The 23,314-nt window shown below is 32.6% G+C and overlaps 3 protein-coding genes across 4 annotated transcripts; 2 read left to right on the plus strand and 1 right to left on the minus strand.

The window, feature by feature from the left end:
• Window positions 1-1,288: 1,288 nt before the first annotated feature.
• On the minus strand, window positions 1,289-6,640 carry LOC100776560 (uncharacterized). 2 transcript variants are annotated; one of them, XM_006580513.4, is made up of 7 exons: window positions 5,965-6,640; window positions 5,311-5,461; window positions 4,924-4,991; window positions 2,852-4,118; window positions 2,641-2,720; window positions 2,185-2,362; window positions 1,289-2,090 (listed from the first exon to the last, which is right to left on the minus strand). In XM_006580513.4, exons 2-7 carry the CDS (start codon window positions 5,396-5,398, stop codon window positions 1,450-1,452), a joined length of 2,322 nt encoding a protein of 773 aa, XP_006580576.1. In that variant the 5' UTR covers window positions 5,399-5,461; window positions 5,965-6,640; the 3' UTR covers window positions 1,289-1,449. The 2 variants fall into 2 exon arrangements, with proteins under 2 accessions (XP_006580576.1, XP_003524457.1); XM_003524409.5 differs by having other exon boundaries at window positions 5,257-5,461; window positions 5,965-6,639.
• Window positions 6,641-7,139: 499 nt separating this feature from the next.
• On the plus strand, window positions 7,140-11,153 carry LOC121174912 (UDP-N-acetylmuramoyl-L-alanyl-D-glutamate--2,6-diaminopimelate ligase MurE homolog, chloroplastic). Its single transcript, XM_041015653.1, has 5 exons — window positions 7,140-9,121; window positions 9,330-9,446; window positions 9,556-9,731; window positions 10,516-10,661; window positions 10,830-11,153. Exons 1-5 carry the CDS (start codon window positions 7,333-7,335, stop codon window positions 10,846-10,848), a joined length of 2,247 nt encoding a protein of 748 aa, XP_040871587.1. The 5' UTR covers window positions 7,140-7,332; the 3' UTR covers window positions 10,849-11,153.
• Window positions 11,154-20,707: 9,554 nt separating this feature from the next.
• LOC121174914 (probable aquaporin PIP1-2) lies at window positions 20,708-22,427 on the plus strand. Its single transcript, XM_041015659.1, has 4 exons — window positions 20,708-21,188; window positions 21,333-21,631; window positions 21,764-21,904; window positions 22,153-22,427. The coding sequence occupies exons 1-4, from the start codon at window positions 20,861-20,863 to the stop codon at window positions 22,246-22,248; spliced, it is 864 nt and encodes a 287-aa protein (XP_040871593.1). The 5' UTR covers window positions 20,708-20,860; the 3' UTR covers window positions 22,249-22,427.
• The last annotated feature ends 887 nt before the right edge of the window (window positions 22,428-23,314 follow it).

Genomic DNA, 23,314 nt, shown 5'->3' on the forward strand with positions numbered 1-23,314 from the left:
TTTTTATATATATTTTAGTTTGGATTTTTTGAAATATTTATTTAATGTTAATTTTTTTTATAAATAATAAATTTAAAAATATTGTTCCTAAAAAAACCCTCATTGAAACTTATAACAACAAAATAATCATTGAAAATAGAATTTTAAATAATTGATGAGTATTTTTGAGATTATATTATTAGATAGAATAGAAGTAGATAAAATTTATTTATATTTAAGTTTATTAAAAATTCAAATAATTGAGTTTTGAGAAAGTATATGATTATATAAAAGAAACAAAATAATGAGCAATATAATAACAATAAACTAAACATATGACATTTGAATAAATATAAGAAAAAGTAGTAAAAAAAAAAGTTTAATTATTTATTTGGTTCCTATAGTTTTAGGATTAGTACTATTTTTTTAGTTTCTATAGTTTGAAAGTGGTTTTTTTTAGTTCCTATCATTTATATTTTAATTCTCTTTTAGTCCCTATATTTTACATCTTTAATTCTCTTTTAGTCCTTGTAGTTGTGGTTTTTTTAGTCCTTATCATTTACATTTTAATTTTTTTTAGTCCCTATAATTTGAAGGTGATTTTTTTAATCCTTATAATGTATTTTTTTTTAGTTCTTATAGTTTAAAAATAGTTTTTTTAGTCTTTATATTTTATATTTTAATTTCCTTTTAGTCCTTACCATCAAAATATAAGTAATATTATCAATTATAATTAATTAAAAAAATATTAGCAAGTAATTCGTAACTAATTTATCAGAAGTAATTTGTAATAAAAAATAGTTAATAATTTATAACTAATTATTTGTATATATTTTTTAATAATGACTAAAAAGTAATTAAAATACAAATTATAGAGACTAAAAATATCATTTTCAAATTATAGGGATTAAAAAAGAATTAAAATACAAACTAGAAGGACTAAAAAGATCTTAAAATGTAAACGATAGAGACTTAAAAAAATTAATTTCAAACTATAAAAACTAAAAGACACAGAGACTATAGAAATTAAATGAGTAATTTAACTTTAAATAATTATTAATATATAAAGACTTGTAAACACTATAATTCAACAACCTCGATCAACTTATATTGTTGACTTTCACAAACTGGTACTGGTCATGCAGACTTGTTTTGAATAAAAAAATAATTAAAAAGAGATGCATGTAAAGGCATCAAATATAGAATATTTGGACTGCATATTAAAAATACAAAAAATAATTTGTCATGGCATCAAAAGATTCTAAAATAAAACCTTTTAGGTACGCATAGTAACGGAGAATTTAGTTAGTTTGCATGAGAATTTAAATTCAAACTTTATTATTGTCATTGTACACGAACAAAAAATAATGAGAAAATGAAAATTTCATATTGTTGTGTATAAAAAATCATGTTGTACTGATACAAGTGTAATTTAGGAAGCGTAATGCCTGGACCAAATTTATGATTTATTCAGAAAATGGTAGCTTGATAATCTTTCCATAGTGCTTTATCATCCCACGAGTAATAAGTAGACATACTTCTGACATCCATCTCAGATGCAATTTCCAATACCATTTTTTCAAGAACATCTTTCTCCACCTCTATTGCAATATCTTCTGTAACAACTTGGATATTTAGCCACGAACCACGTCTTGCCAAGTCCTTTTCAGCAAGTTGTTCTAACGTTAAAGGTGATGGACGAGGGTGAAAGTGCAACTTAACTAGTTCTGTAATCTCTTTAACCAGAAGTTTCTTCACAACATATGCTTGGACATTTGGATTTTTTGTTGAAACATGAGGTGGGAATCCACAGTTCTGATATACCTGCATGAAAATTTCGATGACACAGTCATGCAAGATTCTACCACCAGAAAGTTGGCTAGTTAGTTCCTTCAGTTCAACAAAGGTGGATGGATCTAACAATTGGTCACATGATCTCTTCAGAGTAAGTTCATCCCATTTTAAGCTGAGAGCATGCAGAATTTCTCTTACATTGTGTAAGATGTCCTTGGAGAAGGTTAAATTGTTCATTGGATCCAAAGAGAGTCTTATAAGGTCTTCAAAATGGCTCTCTTCAAATTTGTCTTGCATTACTTGTATCGGTGACTCATCTGTGGAAGTCCGAAACTGTCATCCTTAGTAAATTGCTCAACAATAGAGTGAACATGAAAAAAAACTCGAATATGTCCAGGTTTAAAACCATACCTTGTTGAAAGGTGGTGATTTGTGGGTTGGTAACATCATCCTTAGTAAATTGCTGAACAACAGATTCAGCACTGGTGTGTTCAACTTTGTTTCCCATGTTTACATAATCATCTGTTCTCTGACGGGATGAAATAACATCTTGTGAAAAAGGAAAAGTCTGGATCTCTGGATGCAAATCCTAATCAACACCAAATTCCATTATTCACATCAAGGATAAAAAAGATAACAAATAATTTTGATGAATTTCACTAACGAGAAGTGTGAAAGCACTGTTAATTGGAAAACAATAGTTGAGATGGTGATAAAATACATATACATTTATACTATAATAAACTACAAAGTTGTAGAAAACTACTACATTGATTTTAAAAGGTAGCCAAATCCATATTTGATAAAAGTAAAAGATAGATCTCTATGTCACTTCAGAGTTCAGAGTAAATGCCAAAAACTATTTACCAGAAACGATCTACTTCCTCCGGTTATATCATTCATGTCTATGTTCCTAGTAGGGCTGTCCCTGTATCTGCCATCTGGTTCTGAAAACATATCCATATATTCTCTCATGTATATATATTATAACAATATTTTACAAGTTTCTTAGACCATGCTAAAGAATTGATGGATTACATAGATGATAAATGAGACATATTTATTATACAGAGCATACCTCTAGGAATATCATAATGTGCAAATAGACTGTCGCCAGGAACGCTATTTCTGATTCTAATATCTTCACCAAAAAGTTGCAACTTATCAGTATGCATGTTAACAATGGCCAATGGTGAATCCTTGATTTTCGGTTCCAAAAAGTTATAGGAGCCATTTTCCCCTTCTTTTGGAAGCCCCAACCTGGTTCTGTGGACCATTTGATAGTTGCTGTAATGTCTCATCCTTTCAGTAATGGAACTGTGCTTGCAGTACCTATGCATGCTTGGCAAGTACAAAGAGTCAGGACGAGGAATTGATCTCCCTAGAGAGTTTGTGCACTGTTCACATTCCTCACTTCCACAGTTTAACATCTGAGATGGGCCTTTCCTACCTTCAACATGTATATTTTCCTCAGAATGGCCAACTGAAGTATGGTATGAGTTCTTACTACGACTTTCACCAAATGAAGCAGTTTCCAGCCCCATACATAACTCAGAATCCTCCAACTTGATAATATTGTCCCTCTTCTTCAGATCAAGATATGAATTCAACCTTTTTCCAGCATTAGGATGGGCATTAATTGGTGAATTTCTCTCAGCAATTTCCAATTGTTTTACTTTTTGACCATCTTCCAAGCCCTGGGAACTGCAGGAAAATTTACTTGACATTTCATCATCTGTCCTCCACTGCTGTTCTTGTCTCCTTACTCTCATGACATGCTTCAATTTTCTCTTTATGCAACTAAAGGGAAAATATGAAGGCATAATATTTTGTGCATGAGATCTGAAGCTATCAGGCGAATGGGGAGGACTAGCAAAGCTTGTTTCCACATTAACAGTGCCAGGCTTCAAAACTACTATTCTGTTGGAGGACTGAGGCTTAACACTTAACCTCAAATCAGATCTATCAAAGGGCTTAAAAGGTTTTACACATTGTGTAGCATTACCATCTTGAGGCTTTTTTAATTTAGTCATCATTTTTTGCCTTGCCTGCTGATATGGTTCTTTCACTTGAGTACTTTGTAAGTCATGAATCTGTTTTACTAACAAAGAGTTGGGATCTTGCAAAAGTTTTATGAAAAGCTCCTTGTTTGAAAATAAAATCTGTAAAGCATCCAAGAACTGATTAGGCTCACAGTCTGCCCCATCTTTTCCCTGATAATTTTTATTCACAAATCTCGGGTCAACAATCATCTTTGTTACTTCTTCTCTCCAATCTGCTACCTGTTCATTCTCTATGCCGCTGATACTTTTACAACTATAATCTCTTCTTCTTCTGGAACTTACCTGTAGTTAGAATTCTTCCATGAGTGCTACTAAGCTATCATTGTAATAGGGTGAGAAGAATGCATGACACCATTTTTGCGGCATCTTGCCAACTATATGTGGCAATTTTAAAGCTTAATTAAAACTTCTAGATTTATAATTTATTATGCATGTATTTTATTTTTCATGAAACTAGTCAATAGATCATCAAAACAAGCCACTGATTTTTGAGACCAAGGCTGAAGGTGATTATTTTTTAAATATATTTGTAGGATGGAGTAATGGATGGGTTTCAGTGTTGTTTCTCTTCTGCTCATCATCACAGTACAAATAATAATTGAGGTCTTTAAGATTTAAATTTTAAAGTGCTACGTTATTAAGCAAAATTAAAAAGATTTCTTCACTTCGCAAAATCCTACGCCCTACCCCTACACCAATGTATTTGTGTGTGGGAAGAATTGAGAGAAAAACTAAGATAATAAAAGAAAAGAGTGGTTTATGTCAATAGTCAAGACAAAAATAAGATGGCTTATGTCAAGGGAGATGCTTTCCTCTAGGTACATTAGAGAGATAGTTAACAAATTTCTTTGACGTTTAAATTGAAATAACACGTACACTTCATAATTAATAATTAATTAGATACAAAGCACACTACAAGCAACTTAGACTACACGTAAACAGATTTAGGAAGAGGTAGGATGTGTGGCCGTGTAAAAAGGGTAAAACAGCATGCATTATGATAAATTTCATTAAGCAGAATTTTAAAAGCAAGGCTCATGTTATAACATCAATCTTAGAGAAGGAAGTGCGTTTGATCAGAACTTACACCAATTTGAAGGTACTTCTCATCAAATGTGCTAAGCACATCTGATCTACTTCTAGAATTTCCATTTCCTGCAGTTTGGAAAAAAAATTCACAAGTTCCAAATTATATCGGGACCAAATTGATTACATGTAATTTCCTCACCTTCAGAAAATTAAAATTGATTTAATGTGTAGCAGGTTTAAGTAAAAATATGGTAAATGGAGGCACGGGTTTTTGGCCCAGAAGACTTTAACTAAATGCAATATGCATCCAAGACTAAGAAACTCGCAACCTTTTTGGATGAAAATTCTACCACCCAGTAAGTTTAAGCAGTAAAAAACAAAAAAGTCTCACCATTAGCATGAGCATTCAGCCTCCTATTGGAAACCAATCTTCTGTCAGAATTACCTTCACGAAAATTGAAGATTCTTAACATTCGCCACGTACAGCCTGTCTCGTACGTTTGGCTAACCCGAGGAGGAGATCTTCTCGCCATGATAAAGTGGAAAGCTACTATCTGTGATCTTTTAGTCAAATTTAATTGGAAAAACACAAAAGTCTGTGCAGGCACAGAAAAAAGGAAAGGTTAATCCTTGTAAATGGGAAGTAACCAAACAATGTTCGGCTTCAGAATTCCATCCAAATGACAATAAAAAGTATCAGAATCTGAAGTACTAATTGATAATCAGTTTCAAACCCCACAAAAACCTTAAAACTTAAAAAGAGTTACAATTGAATGATCATACTTTCTAAAACTAAACAACTATACTAATATCTATAACCAATTGACAATTTTGACATATTCACCCAACCCCCGAACAAAAGTGAAATAAAACAATGAAAAAGTATCCACCTTGTCTGTAAAACACAAACACGTGAAGAGCAAAGTAAGTTACTTTCTGAATACCTAATGTGACTGAGGCCCAACCCTGACTGCAATCATTAAATTCAATAGTCCTTTTTTTTGCCTAGTTAATTCTAACAAGTATCATTGGTAAAATACGAAGTCTAACAAGTATCAATGGAAATAGCAAGTCTATAACAATTATACGTGAGAGATACCTGGATATAATACCCAAATTAAAGTCCTCCTGCAGCTTAAACAAGTGCATGATGAAGTAGATCTAGAATGGAATTTGAAAATGTGAAAGTGAAACACAAAAACACAGGAACACAGGGAATGTGTGTGTGTCTAAATAGTCAATCGGATTCTGATAGGGACATAAAATATTATGACAATGACAAGTAAATTGTAAAATATTTAGTGGTTGAGGAAAGCTTTTAGCTGAAGGCAACTTGGCTTGCTTTTGTTTTGTTATCCAATGTCTTTCTCTACGTGTCTATCACTTCCGAGCAATTGCAATTACAAATCCAAATCCACCCTCCTTTGCCAGTCTTTCTTAAGGTGAATTCGGGGGTGATATTCATTTAAAGAGTCGACTTCTTCCAACAGATACTCTTTTATATACACCAACCTAGAGATGAAACTTGTGACTACATGTTCAAGGAGCATGATTATCTGTCAATCATGGGCATCCTTTTCCTGTCTAGTGAGAGTTCTGTTCAGACCCACTATTTGTTGAATCCAGCTCTTTGGTTTTAAGGAATCTTCCGTCTTCCTAAGCTTGTCGTAGAGTGAGGTCTTTTGCTCGATGGGACGTCTTTCCATTCATTCATGTTTAGTATGGAACACCCCCTGGCCCCTGCACCTTGTTGTGCTACCAATGTGAACCGTTCATGTTGGTGGCTATGGTCCCGCACTCACTTATTATGTAGACTCATGTTAACGCTAACGTGAACAAGATTTTTTTATGACGGCTGTCACTTTTAATTTAGGTGCAACAACAATAATAACACCATTCTGTTATCGTTGCCTGTCATGGGATTCTAATTCTATTATTAATGACTACACAACTAACTGACAATTGCATTCTATTATTAATTTACCCTTCTTCTATACTGAATTTTGCATATAAGGCCTCTTTTGCCTCTAAGGCACAAAGAGAATTTTGCATTGACAGACAAAAGAGGAAGCTCTAGTAGGAATCCCTATAGCAAAGCACAATACTGGGTCTTTGTAGTAATTCGTATATAGAACAAGGACAAATTATAAATTATGATAAAATATCTTCACTTTTAATTCTTAATATCCTGAATAACATTTGTCATTTTTTCTTTTAAAAAAAAACTACATATAGCCATTTAAAGACAATTCCACTAAAGTGAATAATACACGTAAAATGATAAGACAAGTCCCCAATCCAATCTTATCTTCTCACGTACAATACTACATGATAGTTTGCCAACCTCATTTGATGCTACACAAATAGAAAGAAATTTGGGCCGAGCCCAAATGTGTATCAGGCAATGGCATAGCCCGTATGAGACACAAACCCCTATTGACTCTACTCGGCAGTAGCAGTGTCTTTGATGGCTTTATCATTTGTTGGTGTTCCACACTGGCTTTGTCCTACTCCTACAGCTGCAAAACTGCAACAATTTCACAAGCCTTCTACTTCCACTTCCACTCTTACACCCTTCTTTCCTTCTTTTTCATATCCCTTTGTTGTTTTCGTTCGGGCTCCGCGGGCCATTGGGCCTGATGGGAAGTTCTACCCAAGCCCAGCCGACGACGACCCTCCGGAAGCCGACGAGGATTCCTCCCACGGCTTTTCCACCTTCCAACAAATCCAGCGCCAAGCCCAACGCGCTCGCCAAATCGAAGAAGAAGACTACAAGAACAACCAGTCCACGTACCTCGCCGCCATCGCCGACGTCGAAGACGCCCCCGACAACGCCCCCTTCGACTCCTCCGAGGATGACCTCTTCGGCGAAATCGACAAAGCTTTAGCTCTCAAGCGCAAAGAATTCGTCTCCCAAGGCCTTCTCCAACCCAATCCCCCCAAGCAGGACCAACTCCCCGTCGCCGCCGTCGACGAGCTCCAACCGGACGAGCTCGGCGACTTGGAGGAAATCGAACGCCTCCAGGGACTCACCGGTGACGGTAACGGAAGCTCAACCGATTCTCCGTTTGAATTCGATTTTGACAGTTATGGTAAAAGTAAGGTTAGGATTGTAGAAGGGAAATTTAAGATGACTCTGGCTGAGCTTCTTGACGAGAGTAAGGTCGTGCCGGTGTCGGTTTCCGGTGATTTGGAGATTGAAATCACCGGAATTCAGCACGATTCGAGGATTGTTAGTTCTGGTGATTTGTTTGTGTGTTGTGTGGGGAGAAAAACCGATGGGCATTTGTTTCTGTCTGAGGCTGATAAGAGAGGTGCCGTTGCGGTTGTGGCTAGTAAAGAGATTGATATTGAGGACACTTTGGGGTGCAAGGCTTTGGTTATTGTGGAAGATACTAATGCTGTTCTTCCTGCTTTGGCTGCCTCGTTTTTTAAACAACCTTCCACCAAAATGGCTGTGATCGCGATAACTGGGACTTATGGCAAAACGACCACCACCTGTTTGATTAAAAGTTTGTATGAGGCGATGGGGCTGCGCACCGGTATGTTGAACTCGGTTGCTTCATATGTACATGGGGATAATAAGATGGACCTGGGTAACATGGTGCCGGATTCTGTTTTGGTTCAGAATTTGATGGCCAAGATGATTCACAATGGGACTGAGGCGGTGGTCATGGAGGCGGGTGGTCATGGGTTGGGGGATGGGAAGTATGATGAGGTTGATTTTGATATTGCGGTTTTCACTAATTTGAGTAAGGAGGAGGAGGGGGATAGGGACGCACAGGCTAAGTTGTTCTCGAGAATGGTGGATCCGGAGAGGCACAGGAAGGTTGTTAACATTGATGATCCAAATGCGTCATTTTTTGTGTCGCAGGGGAGCCAGGAAGTTCCTGTTGTGACGTTTGCAATGGAGAATAAGGAGGCAGATGTTCATCCCTTGAAGTTTGAGCTTTCTTTGTTTGAGACACAGGTTTTGGTTAATACTCCCACAGGGATACTGGAGATTTCGTCCGGTTTGCTTGGGAAGCATAATATTTACAACATCCTTGCTGCTGTGGCAGTTGGGATTGCTGTTGGGGCACCCTTGGAGGACATTGTTAGAGGGATTGAAGAGGTTGATGCAGTTCCTGGGAGGTGTGAGTTGATTGATGAGGAGCAAGCATTTGGGGTGATAGTGGACTATGCCAGTACTCCTGATGCATTGTCTAGATTGCTTGATTCTGTAAGAGAGCTTGGACCTCGCAGGGTTATAACTGGTATGTTTGTGTTGTGCTTCTCTTATTGCTGCAAAATATTTCCTTTCTAATTTTGGTTTGGACATGAAGAAATTAAACCAAAGCATTTTTCTGTTGGAAAGTTAAAACTCCATACTTATTTACATGCCTGGAGTGTGAAGACTTGTATTATTTAAGTCAAACATGCTTTCATTATTGTGCATGTCATAATTTCTTGTTCATTTTGAAGTCATTGGATGCTGTGGTGAGGGCGACAGGGGGAAGAGGCCTGTGATGACCAAGATAGCAACAGATAAAAGTGAAGTGACCATGCTGACATCTGACAATCCCAAGAATGAAGATCCATGTATGTATTTTGAACATAGAATAGAGCAATATATGAATATGCGTACTTTAACTAGCTGCTGCACAGCTTTGGAATCTAATTTTGACATGCTTCTTTGCTTTTTGCCCAGTGGATATATTGGATGATATGTTAGCTGGGGTAGGATGGACGATGCAGGACTACCTGAAATATGGAGAGAATGACTATTATCCACCACTTCCTAATGGTCATAGACTTTTTCTCCATGACATTAGGAGGGTAGCTGTGCGAGCTGCAGTTGCAATGGGAGAGGAGGGTGATATGATTGTAAGTTAATGAAGCCCTATTCTACATTTCACCTTCTAATATAGAATTGAGCTAAGTTGTGATGCCTGAGAAGTCACTTAATTGAAAGCATTTTGGTGCTTGTACTGCAAAAGAGATTTATAGTTTTTGGTTTTCTGAAAATTTTGATGGATATTTTAAGGTGTATGTCAAAGTGATATGTCAACGAAACTATACTGTTTAAGAGAAAAAAATAGGGAGAAGCTTAAATTTAAACACAATGAACAAACATTGCCACAATCCACAATAATAAATCTTATTGCAAGTGGATGATTATCCTCCAACAATCAACATTCAGTTTCATCATGGCACTTGGTGATCCTATGAAGTCATGACTTAGAGTTCCTACACAAATGTGGGAGTTCTAGTTTGTCTCAATTTGGTAGCCTTGCTTTAATTGAAGGCTTAACTGATCCTTTCCTTTTATTTTCTTGTGCGGTGATTGATGCGACACCATCCTAGTAGAGCATGTCCAAACTATTTTTTCTTTATGATTTGTGCTTATTGGAGTTGAGAAAACTTCATGTTTCCTGTCAGTCTATAAGCTTTAGATTGACTGTTTAAAAAAATAAACTACCGAAAGCATTACAACTGGAGTCTGATAACTTGTTTCCTCTTCTTGACATCTATATAAATTAATTCTTTAAGAGTATCATATCATCTATAAGTTGAAATAATGCACCAAAAAATTAATATAAACAACGAATTGTTAATTTGTGGGTTGTGATTTGTGAAACAAGGTTGTACTTTTATATGCATGGTGCAGGTGGTTGCTGGCAAAGGCCATGAAACATATCAAGTAGAAGGTGATAAGAAGGAATTCTTTGATGATCGAGAAGAGTGCCGAGAGGCATTGCAGTATGTTGATGAGCTTCACCAAGCTGGAATAGATACAAGTGAATTTCCATGGCGGTAATATCAAATGTTTTCCTCTTCAATGCCCTTTTGTAACTTGACAAGGCTGGTTATTGGCAATTAAGACCACACCTGCAACAAAATAAATAAAAGAAAAACACAGAATTGTCATGTGTTACCCATGAAAAAGAATAACATGTTTATTTCGTTTTTGTCTTGTCGCAGGTTACCAGAGAGCCATTGATACAAACGGCTGTTGTGATAAATATTGGATTGTTATCTTCGAGCAAGTATGAAGAAAAGGGCCTTTCCGTGGTTAGAGAGCTTTTCTTTGCAGGAGCTTGGAAAGCGCAAGCCCCAAAAATTAGGCGTCAGATTCCAGCCAAAAATAGGACGGTCGGCTTAGTACAGTTTATCCAACCATTTATTTTTGTTTATACAAATGTAGTCATAAGTTTTCTTCTCCCATTCTCCGTTGTCCTTTTCTACTGTAATTCTACGTCTTCTAACTAAATTATGGAGAGTAATGCAATAGTCAGCTTCCTCTTTCTTCGCTTTGTACAACAAATTCAGTCTTTATTCTTAGAATATGGATAAAATATTTTGAGAAGCTTCAGGAATGTCCAACAGGCAACAATAGGTTTGAGAAGCTTTGGAGTATCACTATGAGCACTGACATCCAGCACCAAAACTCTTCTTGGGTGGGCTCTTAAGCGGAACCTATTAAAAGGGACCACTTTGTTTAAAAAACATTAGTCAACCTAAACTACTAGCTGATATATTGACCAAAGTCAAATATAATTTATAAACAATCCAGATGCAAGGCGATTAATAGCATTTAAATTTAGTTTGGAATAGGTGAAAAATCTCCTCCAAAGAAGTCTGGGATCCCATGGCATGCAATCCAGCCCATTACGGATAGTTTACAAATGTATCGCACGTCAAAGTACTTCTAACTATTTTATTAACATAATTTGTATGACTAATGAAATCTCCTTACAAAAATTTTAACAGTCGAAGAAAAAGTGAAAATCAATTCACCAGTCAAAGTCAATTGAGTCTGCAAGAAAAACAAGGATATTTTGGGTCCAAAGAGAGTGATAGTTCCTAAAACATTTGAAGTAATTGCCATGCCTTTTAATCCGAATGAACTTTTCATATATGGTTGCCAAGACATTCACAAATGGAATTATATAAACCTAATGATATTTCTCGCTCGCAGAACAAATATTTGTCTGGAAGTACATAGCTAAGCCACTGTGACCTTTCAATATGTGCTGCTTTTGAATTACAATTCTAATGCGGAGTGAGGATAATTAAGCTATACTTGTGATGGGTGAACAGAAAGTTTTGTGATGTAATCTGTGGGGGGCAGAAAAAGAAAAGGTCAGACTTGGCTTTTAGTTCCTATATTTTAATTACTTGAGCCTTTTTAAGTCAGTCGTAGCTTTAATTTTTGTATGTTTGAAAGATGTTAGATTTTGATGATCTTTATTGTAATATTTTGATCTGTACAATAAGTGTATAAAATGTTTAGAATTATCTGATCCGGATGCTGTAATATCTTTTTTTCTTGATTCTTGAACGCCATATCTAAAAGGTGCTCCTTTTCATGTTTACTTGCATTTCAGCTTTTTCAAATTTATCTGCAAACATACTAGACAGACATATAATACGAAGTTTCTTTTTGATATCTATTCATAGCCTGCCTGGGAGAAGCTATCATGCATGTATTTATATACTATCAGGCAGCGTGCATTTAATCACCATTCTCTTTGGTTGGTTATTTTATGTAAAGGGAATTGCTCTGATAATCACAATTCACAGTTCTCCAGATAGTATATACCTAATCTCAAAGTATAGTTATTTTATTTGAGCTTACACTATTATCATTGGGAAATGGTTTTATGGCAGCAGACATGTGATATTCTTTAGTGGTGTCCATTTCATGAAACATTTTGATCTACTTGATACAATTTTTTCATACGTCTCTTGGAAGACAAAATGAACTAGCAATGGTTTCCATTTGTTCTGTGTTTCTTGTGTTTACTTTTTTTTTTTTTGAAATCATGCTTAATGCAACCAATCCAGAATATTGAAACTAAAAAAATGTGCAAAGAATGCTGAAATTTCGCTTAAGTTCATTTTTGGAAAAGTTGCTTAGGAGAGTGAAGGAATTTTGGGTTCTAAAAATATCATTTTACTGGTTCCACTACCACTAATACAGTAGTGGTTATTGCTAAAAAGTATAAACTAGTAGAAAAGCAGAGCCTCTTATTGCAGTACCAGTTGATGAACCTTGGAGGTGGATACTTCTGGTCCACATTCACTGTAGTTAGTGTTTTTAGGTACTCATGCTGTAACTTTTAAATAATCAAACATTAGACAATTCAAATTTCGATATAAGTCGATTTATCGAGATAAAATGAGTCACTTTCTCCGACAATTCTGATTTGTTTACTGTGTGAATGCATGGAAATATTTACTGTATCCAACACGGGTGATGCTTCTCATGGCCAATGATTGCTCGTGGCTTTGGTGAGAATTAACTTGTACTTGTCTGTTATTGACTTTGGCAATTCTGCTCTTCAGACAGTGAAAACAAATTATTTTGTGACTGAAAAAAGCAACATGTTTGAAGCATGGTTTACTAAGATGATTTGTGGGAATACTTCTCTCTTTTTATTTTCTTTTAAGACTAAAATATGCTTTTAGTTTCTATAAATATTGAAAAGTTTGGAATCTCATCCTATAAAATTTTTGGTATGTTTTATATTTTTATAAAATTGAAATGTGTTATCTTTTTTACTCGAAGTTTGACTTGACCGAATCCGAGCCTATGTGACATTTTTTAAAACTTATATTATAAGTTAAAATATATTTTTTGTTCCTATAAATATTGAAATGTTCGGAATCTGATCGTACAAAATTTTGAGTCTTTTTGTTGTCCAGGAAAACTTGAAATCTACTACTTTTTGGCCTGGATGTAGGTTCGGGTATCCGAACCTATGTCAATCTTTCATTGGTTTCATTAATGACTATGAGAGTGAGTGATTTTTTGGGGTTGAAAAGCACCAAAAAATGTATAAAAATATCGGATACCCAAAAATACCCACTCTTATAACTATCAATGGAACCAATAAAGAGTGACACAATTTCGGATATCCAAACCTACGTTCAAGTTAAAAAGTAACATATTTTAATTTTTCGAGGAGAAAAAAAGATTCAATTTTAGAAGGATGAATTTCAAATATTTTGATAGTTATATAGACGAAAAACATATTTTAGCCTATAATTTTAAGTTTTAAAAAATGTCATGTAAGTTCGGATTTGTCCAAACCTGACTTTAGACCAAAAAATAATATATTTAATTTTATGAGAACAAAAAATATATCAAAATTTTTATAAGAACGGATTCCAAACTTTTCGATATTTATAAGGACAAAAATATATTTTAACCTTCTTTTAATTTTTATTTTTGGAAGGTATGGCCAACCAGGCAACCAGCACAACTATACATTGTTCCATGCTTTCTTACTGGTTATAAATTTAATTGAGGAAAATAGTTTGAAAGAATTTTTTTTCCTGTGAAAAAGAAAATGATATCATCTACAAGTATAATATTGCAATGCAGCTAAATTATTAGTCAGTTAGGGATCAATGATAATGGTACACCTCATTTTTAGATTATATGAGTGGAAAGAAGAAAAGAGATTGAGAAAAACAAAATTAAAACAGAAAAATATAAATATGATAAATAATGTGATTTAAAATCAAAATAAATTATAGAAATAATGTGCTTGCTTTTACTTCATGTTTACGAAAAATTGATTAAAATCTTCGTGTTAAAAGCAAAGCAACAAAACATAGCCTTTACTTTTTTCATGGTTTTATGCACGCTACGTGGTTTCAATGCAAAATCAAACCTAATGAAAGAAAAATGAAATGGGAGTGGGAAAATTATTAGGTAACCTTAGATTGTCATGTGTATGTAGTTTAGGTCAATCTCTACATAACATTAGTTAAATTTTTTTAATTTACAAGAAAAATAATAATACTTAAACATATGTCATATGAAAATTAGATGAAACTATAAAGATATGTTTGATCTGCTAAAAAATAAGGGACCGAACAATAAAAAAATATTTGTTTAATGTTTGATTTAAAAAATGATTGAGAGACAATAAAAAATAAAAAATGATGGACTAAACAAATATACAAAAACTTGTAACTCACTAAATCTCATATAACTTTTTGTCAAGTTTTTAACAAAAGTAAAAATACAATATTATTCTTATTTTCTGACTTTTTATTATCTCACATCTTTTTTTCTTTTTCCACATGTGTCTCATTCTCTAAACTTCCATCTTCAAATGTCAGACCTTGGCCGCTGGTGAGGACCGCCTTAGCCGACGACAAGAGTTGTATGAACTGTTGTTGTTTCCTTTTTGCTCAATGTTTCTTTCTTTTCATTATTAATTTATTCAAATGCTCTCATGGTCCTCTTCCTTCTTCTTGTTATGTTTTTTTCTTCTTTTGGCTAACTCCAATGAGACCGCGTTGCACCGTCGTGCCGTCGCTGCCATCGCATGATCCTATGGCGGTCTTGCGCCACCAGACCCTACACTCAGTGGCGTCAGGGGCTGCGCCTCCTCCATAGAGGTGTCTCTCCTTTATTGTGCTGTCAAAGTGCTCCCAATGCACCTAAGATTTTATAGTGAAATTTACATTATTTTGTTTAGTACATAAACATATTAAACAAGATAAAACACAACTTATATTATGTATCGACCACCAAATAGCGTACCCAAAAAATTGTCAGATGACCGAACTGGTTCAATGATATTCTCTCTATCTTATTTTTAGTAAATTAGGCGCAACCTAATAATTATAGATCAATCAATAATTTCTGATGAAAGTTAGATGGAATAGGAATTAAAATGAGTTAATTAAGAGAATTTAATTCAATTGGTGAAATAGAAATGTGAAGTGTTATAAATTCTTTGATATCTTTATTTAATTCATATGAATAAAAAATATTAAATTGAGTTAAATATTGAAAAAGAGGATTTTGTCCTCGTTCATATATGCTGCTCTAGTTCTATTGAAACAAATTGTTTTATGTGAAAGATACATGTTATTTCTTAAAAAATATTAAATATTTTACTTATTTATTAGACGATGATTGATAGTTTCATATGCATGAGGACGTGGACATTTCTAATTCTGGTATTTCGTGGACTAGAGGAGAACCAGAGAGACCATCAATGTGCACATCTCATATCGGATTCCAACAACATAATGAAATTGATCGAAGAATGAAACTAGAAGGATAATGTACAGTGTACTAGTGACATAATTCGTTGTATATTTTATTTTGGTACATAATTCGTTGTATGATCTTTTGGAATCGGGACCAAATCGTTGTATCAAATGAAACCAATCCTGCCAGCCTGCCCCACTTAGCCACCCACGTAGGAAAAGTCTCTATATTTTTCTTTCTGGCAGAGAGATACCGTTAAGTTCAACGTCTAAATTGTTTTTTTTTTTTTAATTTAAATGTTTGATTGGTTTAGACAAAAAAAAATGTTTCAAGAACACTCATTATGTTATAATACACTTAGAGAAAAAAATAAATAGAAAAATATAAATACTATACAATTTATAATATGATAAGAGAAAAAAATAAAAATAAAAGTGTTAATGGATTGTTTAAAATAAGTAGATAATTGTGCATCATTGCTTTCTAAATAATTAAGGAAAAAATTCACCAATGAATTAGAATCATTCTCAACGTTTCGTCAAAACTGGAAAGTGTCCAAATTTATGGTTCATAGCCGATCTTATTATAAAACTATGTTATGCATTTCAAAGTAATTTTTAAAGTAAAATAAATTTAAAGAAGAGTAATGTTAAATCACTTAAAATGCACGGGTGGGTTTTATGTTAGATACTAATTTTTAAGGGCCTTGAAAATGTGAAAAGTAATTCATTCTATTTTTGAAAAAGTTACACTATCACAATGTAAAAGGAGTTTGTAAAAATAATCACAAATATTCAAGAGAAGAATATTATCCACAGTTAAGTTTAAAAATAAAAAATAAATTTAATAATTAAATAAAATAATTATGAATTTATATATAAATGAGTTAATTAAACTAAGCAAACCAATAATCCCGTTAAAGTAGTAAATCGATATTTCCTGGGATGTATTTCCATAAATGTAACTAAAAGGTGCTAAATCTTGTAATTATTATTTTTTGTAGTATACTTAATCTTGTGTGTTCCATTTATTAGTCTTGTGTGCACAGAGTTGCCAACAAATTATCATATGATGATGATATGTTTGAGTCTGTATGAAGATCATGGAACCAGTCTTAATTTTATCCATCTACTGAGTTATCCAGGTTAGAATACATACAGGACTTCCCAAAATTCCACAAGCTTACAGTTTAGAAACAACAGACAAGCTGTGACAATAATATAAATGTGCTGAATGTTTTAATATTTTTTATTGAATAATATTTCTCCGTATATATCCATTTGATGAATTATTACATTTGTTTATTATATATCTCGTTCAAATAAATTTATAATATTATTTTTATTGTTCTTGCCAGCGCTGAGCTCTAGGCATTTAGTCTGCCACAAAGCTTTATATTATTAAATGTCTTGTGTACATATCTTGAAACAGGTGGTTCACTGTTTAAGTAAAAAACCAATTAATTGTAAAAGAAAGTAAAAAAAAAAAATCAATTTGTTTCTCACATAGGATTCGATCGTATAAAAAAATTAGTTTTTTTTATATGAAAATAGTCTTTTCAAATCTAAATTTAATTCATTTCCTTAAATTGTTAAATGAAAAATATACTATATAAAATTATATATTTTAAAAAAATTAAATTATAATTTTGTTTCTCTTGTCATTTCACGTTCATGATTCTAAGATATTTAATTCTCTTATTTTTTATAATAAATAATAAACTATTAGACAACTAGTTTATTTTATTAATTTTATAAATATTATTTTAAATGTATCATTTGTTAATAATTATTAATTATTTCATATTATAAAAATTTATAAATTAAAATAAAATATTCAATATTTATTTATTAATTGATGTAATTATATTTATTTATATAATTAGAGTAAAAATAATTTTTATATTAAAATAAATTTATAAAATAATTTTTATAAATAATTTATATATTAATTTATGAATTTTAATTATAAATTGGTAAAATTAAAATAAAAATACATAAACTATTCAAAAATAAAAATGATATAAAATAAAATTTAAAAGATTTATATATTAATTTTTTTTAATTTATAAATTTTTATAATTAAAAATAATAATAACTCTCCACTAATGATATATAAAATAGTATTTATAAAATTAATTAAATAAAATAAATATTTTAATAATTTATTATTTTACTTTTAAATAAAAGTTCATTAATTTAACTCTTACCGATATGTAAAAAAATATTTCCTTACAAAAATTTGAAGTCTAAATTAAAATGGTGAGCATTTTTTCTCTAAGTTTTATATATTTTTTAAATAAGTATAATTAATTGTTCCATTCGACGGGATTTAGGATAATTTTATCTCTATCCTAATTAATGAGAAGTTTACACGCAGGTCCTCCAAGATATAATTTCTCCCAACAGGGCATCGCTTGAGAATGAGCTGTTACGCATAAGTTATATAATAAAGCTACTCTGGCTTTTCGTATACATGTTATGATAATAATGACAATGAAGATTTGTTCCACCATAATCAGATTCGTGGAATATTTGAAACACAGCTAAAACAATATAGCGCCACAACATTCCTCTTGTTCATCAAAATAATACAGATGTATGATCAAGGACAAGAATCCCTAAAATCATTGAAAATCTCCAAAAAAATAAATGCACTTGTGGATTATGATGCAAGTTATGCTTCCCTTTAATATCAGAATACTACCTTCGCTAATTAACAATTTACATGTATTCTAAAATGATTACTAATATTTAATATTAATGTTATCTGCACTTGTTCGGCTGTTACTTGGCAGTCTAAAGAATGAGTAATTGAAAGGAATAGTCTGATGTTTAAGTAAGATCTCCATCAGAATAATAAATGAAAATATTAAATAAAAATAAATAATATATTATTTTGAGATTTTCATAATTATTTATATATACTTCAGTCAACTTTGAATCTCATATCTTATTATCTCATTAGGTAATATGTCCTTAAGCACCATTAAAAAGGTTAAATGATTGTTATTAAGATAATATTGACAATTTACTAGGTGAGATATTTGGGAGTTGTTTCAAGTTAGGAGAGCACTTGAGTATTCATCCTAGTAGAGTACCTAAACACTTTGAAAATTTATCTTTGATGTTTAGGCAAGGATAATACTAAGGTATTCGATCTAATTGAGTATCTAAATATTTTAAGAGTTACATTTGGTGGTTAAATTAATTAAGAGTATGTTCAAGTATTTGGCCCAATTGAATACTCAAATACTACTTAAAAAAAGATGTTATCGAGTGTTCAGTTTGGTCAAATATACATATAATATATAAACTAAAGAATGATTAGTAGTAAGTATAAAATACTTTTAATTAATATAAAATATATAAATGTGATTTGTTATATGCTAAAGTATTTTTTTTAAAATAAGTTATAAGTAGTGCGGTATTTTTCGTAAAAACAAATTTAGTTATTTTAAGCGAGAGTATATATGAAAAAAAAATTAATTGTAATTAAAATTTATCAAAACATCAATAATTTTAGAATAGAAAAAAAGAGGCTAAAACATTGACACTACTATACTTTGGATCGAGAGTCGTAGTAGTTAACTTCATTTGATATTTTTAATCTCATTTAAACAATAAATTGTACAGTATTTATTAAACTATCTTTCACGCTAATTGACGAAAGATTTCAATTCTATTGATTTTTTTTTTAATTGAGAATATTCTTTTATTGTTGATCACGTGAGAATCAACCGGGGCTTGTTGAATTATGATGGAGTTTGATTAATGGAAGGGTCTTTTATCATTATTACAGGGAGAGATCCTAATGTAAAAGATAGAAGACATCTTTGGTGTAACGTACAGAACAGTAACACTAACGTGAACTGTTGCAACAGAACAGGCACAAGCACAATAACTACAAACGATAATGACCACAGAACAGAAAGCAAAACTACCATGTGCCTGTCACTTTCCCAACGGCCATTTCTTCTGCCCCTTCCGATTTCTTTCTTTTATCCTGTGCCTCTCATTTTCCTACCGTTAACATATATGCCCTTCGTCTTTTTGAAGTCAGAGAAAGTTAAACTTTAACCAAACCTCAATCAAACGCAACACTATGTTCATATTTAATGAGTATTGACTCACTCTGCATATAACCGGCGTTTTTTTGTCATCACAACTAACATGATATCATTATGTTTATAAGAGAAATATTACCAGTGCAAGTTAATTATATAACTCATTAATCATATTTAATAAATATTACTAGTCCGGTTCTTATTTTTTCCTAGTACAGTACTCACTAATATTTTACTGAATAAGGATTAGTTTTGATACAATTAATTTTAGATACTCATTAGCGAATTAATATATAAATAAATACTTAATTATTTATCTTAAATATACCATACCTGGTAAGACCCCATCGCATATGAATATATGATAATATAATTAAATCTTTACGTAGTCACAGACTTATTCACGTATACGTAGTTGTCCATGCTAATAGAAAAAATTAAATTGTGTATTTAAATTAATACTGGTATGAATTATATATTTACACGTCCTTTTTATTGAAAAGTGTAAAAAATAATATTATAAATACAAAACATTAAAAAGACAAAAATATTAGAGAGAAATCAGACATCCAGAAATCTGCTGTGGAAACAAAGGAACCAGCAAGTACCTGCTCACAAAAATTACACATATCTTTATTTTATTTTTATTTGACAGCTAAACTAAACCCACGTCTTATTAATATTTTAATCTGAAAAGTACAATAATCAAAATCAAAGCATAACAGTACAGTAGCTCTTTGCTAAAAACAAAAAAGAAACAGTCACAGTTAAGTTTATAATAATTATTATTACCCTGGACAGGACAGGAAATAAAGGATGGACTTGTGTTGCAGTTTTGAGTTTCCTCTTTCCACTGTATATATAATAAGACCATTCTCTCAGCCTAGCTAATAAGATTTGTGAGAGAAAGGGAGAAAGGGTGTGAGAATGGAGAGCAAAGAGGAAGATGTAAGGGTTGGAGCAACTAAGTTCTCAGAAAGGCAACCAATTGGTACAGCAGCTCAGGGTGACAAGGACTACAAAGAACCACCCCCAGCACCTTTGTTTGAGCCTGGTGAGCTAAAGTCATGGTCCTTCTACAGAGCTGGAATTGCTGAGTTTGTGGCCACTTTCTTGTTCCTCTACATTACCATCTTAACTGTCATGGGTGTCAACAGGTCACCCTCCAAGTGTGCCTCTGTTGGCATTCAAGGCATTGCTTGGGCCTTTGGTGGCATGATCTTTGCCCTTGTCTACTGCACTGCTGGAATTTCAGGTACCCCTCCTTTTCCTTAGAATTTTAGGTTGTCTTTCACTTATATACATAATTTTTACCATTTTACTTGTGGATGTGGGATCTGAAACAAATTTTTTTGTTGAAAGGTTTTGAACTAAGCCAGATCTGTGTTTGTTGTTTCAGGGGGACACATCAACCCAGCTGTGACCTTTGGTCTCTTTTTGGCAAGGAAGCTGTCCCTCACAAGGGCGCTGTTCTACATTATCATGCAGTGTCTTGGAGCCATCTGTGGGGCTGGTGTGGTGAAGGGATTTGAGGGCAATGCTAGGTATGAGATGTTCAAAGGTGGAGCCAATTTTGTGAATTCTGGATACACCAAGGGTGATGGACTTGGAGCTGAGATTGTTGGCACTTTTGTTCTTGTCTACACCGTTTTCTCTGCCACTGATGCCAAGAGAAACGCTAGAGACTCACACGTTCCTGTATGCTATACTCTTTCCTTTTCCCCACTACAATATTGCATTCATTCCATTAATTTGGCTTATAAATGAGTATATATTCTGACTTTGTTATTAATGTGGTTAATTTATGATGGTATGATATAATAATTGTAGATTTTGGCTCCACTTCCCATCGGATTTGCTGTGTTCTTGGTCCACTTGGCTACCATTCCCATCACAGGAACTGGCATTAACCCAGCTAGGAGTCTCGGAGCTGCCATCATCTACAACAGAGACCATGCATGGGATGACCAAGTATGTTTCTTACTTCCTTTTTAAGACTTTAAATTTTGTTACATATATTCCCATTAGCATAGGAAAATAAGGTAAATAGTTATATTGATTTTTATAATAATTATGTTAGAAATATTACCAATACTGACTTTTGATTCCCTTAACAGTATAAAACATTTTACTAATAACACATTCTAATCATTAAACTCTATAAAAAAATATATATGCCTTAAATAATAATGTAATTTTTTTTATTTTGTGGTTTATAGTGGATTTTCTGGGTTGGACCTTTCATTGGAGCTGCCCTTGCTGCTGTGTATCACCAGATAGTCATCCGAGCCATCCCTTTCAAGACAAGGGCTTAGGCTCTTGTTTTTGTATGTGCTTGCTTGTATTAGTTGTTATTTATGTATCTGGAGTCTTCTTCATTTGGAAATTCATGTGAATCTTTTTGTTTTAATCCATTGTATGGATGTAAATTATGACATGATTAGTTCCTTGATTGTATTTGTGACACTCTGAATGGATTACTTGTTTTATTTTATTTGTTTACAATGGATTACTTCTTTTAGCTTCAATAGAAAGAAAATGATATACTTCGATACTATTAAAATCACGTGGAGTTTCTGATAGAAAATGCCTGGAAATTTTGCAATCAATCTTATTCGAAGGTTTAATTACTTATTTGATGGATAATCTTTACCTTCCACAGTCCCTGTAATTAGAAACTACTTTTTAGGTGATATGATTCATATGAACTAAAACAAAAATTAAAAATATACGTATAAAGACTAAAATTAGTAATTTTCAAGGGTAATGACTAAAAACGCAATATTCTTCTTTAAAGTATAAGTAGTTTTAGTACAAATTAAACTTGAGAAGTATTTAATAATTCTGCATTAAAAAAAATTTGTTGTGCCAAAGGAGTATCATAATTTTTTATTTATTTAATGTGTGCTCTTTTTTTCTTTTTTAATACTTCGAATACCAATGCTTCGAATCTAGGAATATACACTATATTACGTAAGAAATTATGTAAGTGACTACCATTAATAGGGTAATGTTTATTATTCTACATCGTGTGTCATTAGATTAAACACAATAAGTGGAATTTGTGTCAATTGATTAAACAAATATGATAAATGAATCATTATTTAAACAACTCCTACAACAACACTGTTCATCCCAAGTCACAGGTCGACATTGTCTCGCCATGAGTCAAGGTACCAATGTCCACATTGCGATATGTGTAAATTGAACCCTAATTTATATAATACATAATTTGCCTAATGATTTGTGAAGTCATATGTACAACTCTAATTGAGTAACAATTTTTTTCACCAAATATTTATTATATAAGGTCAAATTCAACGTTTATGTATGACCACCTCTCATTATTTTATTTTTCTTCCACTCTAATTGAGATCTCCC

The sequence above is a fragment of the Glycine max genome, chromosome 5 (assembly GCF_000004515.6).
Source record: "Glycine max cultivar Williams 82 chromosome 5, Glycine_max_v4.0, whole genome shotgun sequence".
Taxonomy (NCBI): Eukaryota; Viridiplantae; Streptophyta; class Magnoliopsida; order Fabales; family Fabaceae; genus Glycine; species Glycine max.

Bases quoted from the DNA above. Each gene is read 5' to 3' on its own strand.
- LOC100776560 (XM_003524409.5), bottom strand. From the start codon at position 5,398: ATGGCGAGAAGATCTCCTCCTCGGGTTAGCCAAACGTACGAGACAGGC. The intron at 4,119-4,923 runs GTAAGTTCTGAT...TTCTAACTACAG, and splicing joins AGAAGTACCTTCAAATTGGT to GTAAGTTCCAGAAGAAGAAG. The intron at 2,721-2,851 runs GTATGCTCTGTA...ATATGTTTTCAG, and splicing joins ACATTATGATATTCCTAGAG to AACCAGATGGCAGATACAGG.
- LOC121174912 (XM_041015653.1), top strand. From the start codon at position 7,333: ATGGCTTTATCATTTGTTGGTGTTCCACACTGGCTTTGTCCTACTCCT. The intron at 9,447-9,555 runs GTATGTATTTTG...CTTTTTGCCCAG, and splicing joins TCCCAAGAATGAAGATCCAT to TGGATATATTGGATGATATG. The intron at 9,732-10,515 runs GTAAGTTAATGA...TGCATGGTGCAG, and splicing joins GAGAGGAGGGTGATATGATT to GTGGTTGCTGGCAAAGGCCA.
- LOC121174914 (XM_041015659.1), top strand. From the start codon at position 20,861: ATGGAGAGCAAAGAGGAAGATGTAAGGGTTGGAGCAACTAAGTTCTCA. The intron at 21,189-21,332 runs GTACCCCTCCTT...TTGTTGTTTCAG, and splicing joins CTGCACTGCTGGAATTTCAG to GGGGACACATCAACCCAGCT. The intron at 21,632-21,763 runs GTATGCTATACT...TAATAATTGTAG, and splicing joins CTAGAGACTCACACGTTCCT to ATTTTGGCTCCACTTCCCAT.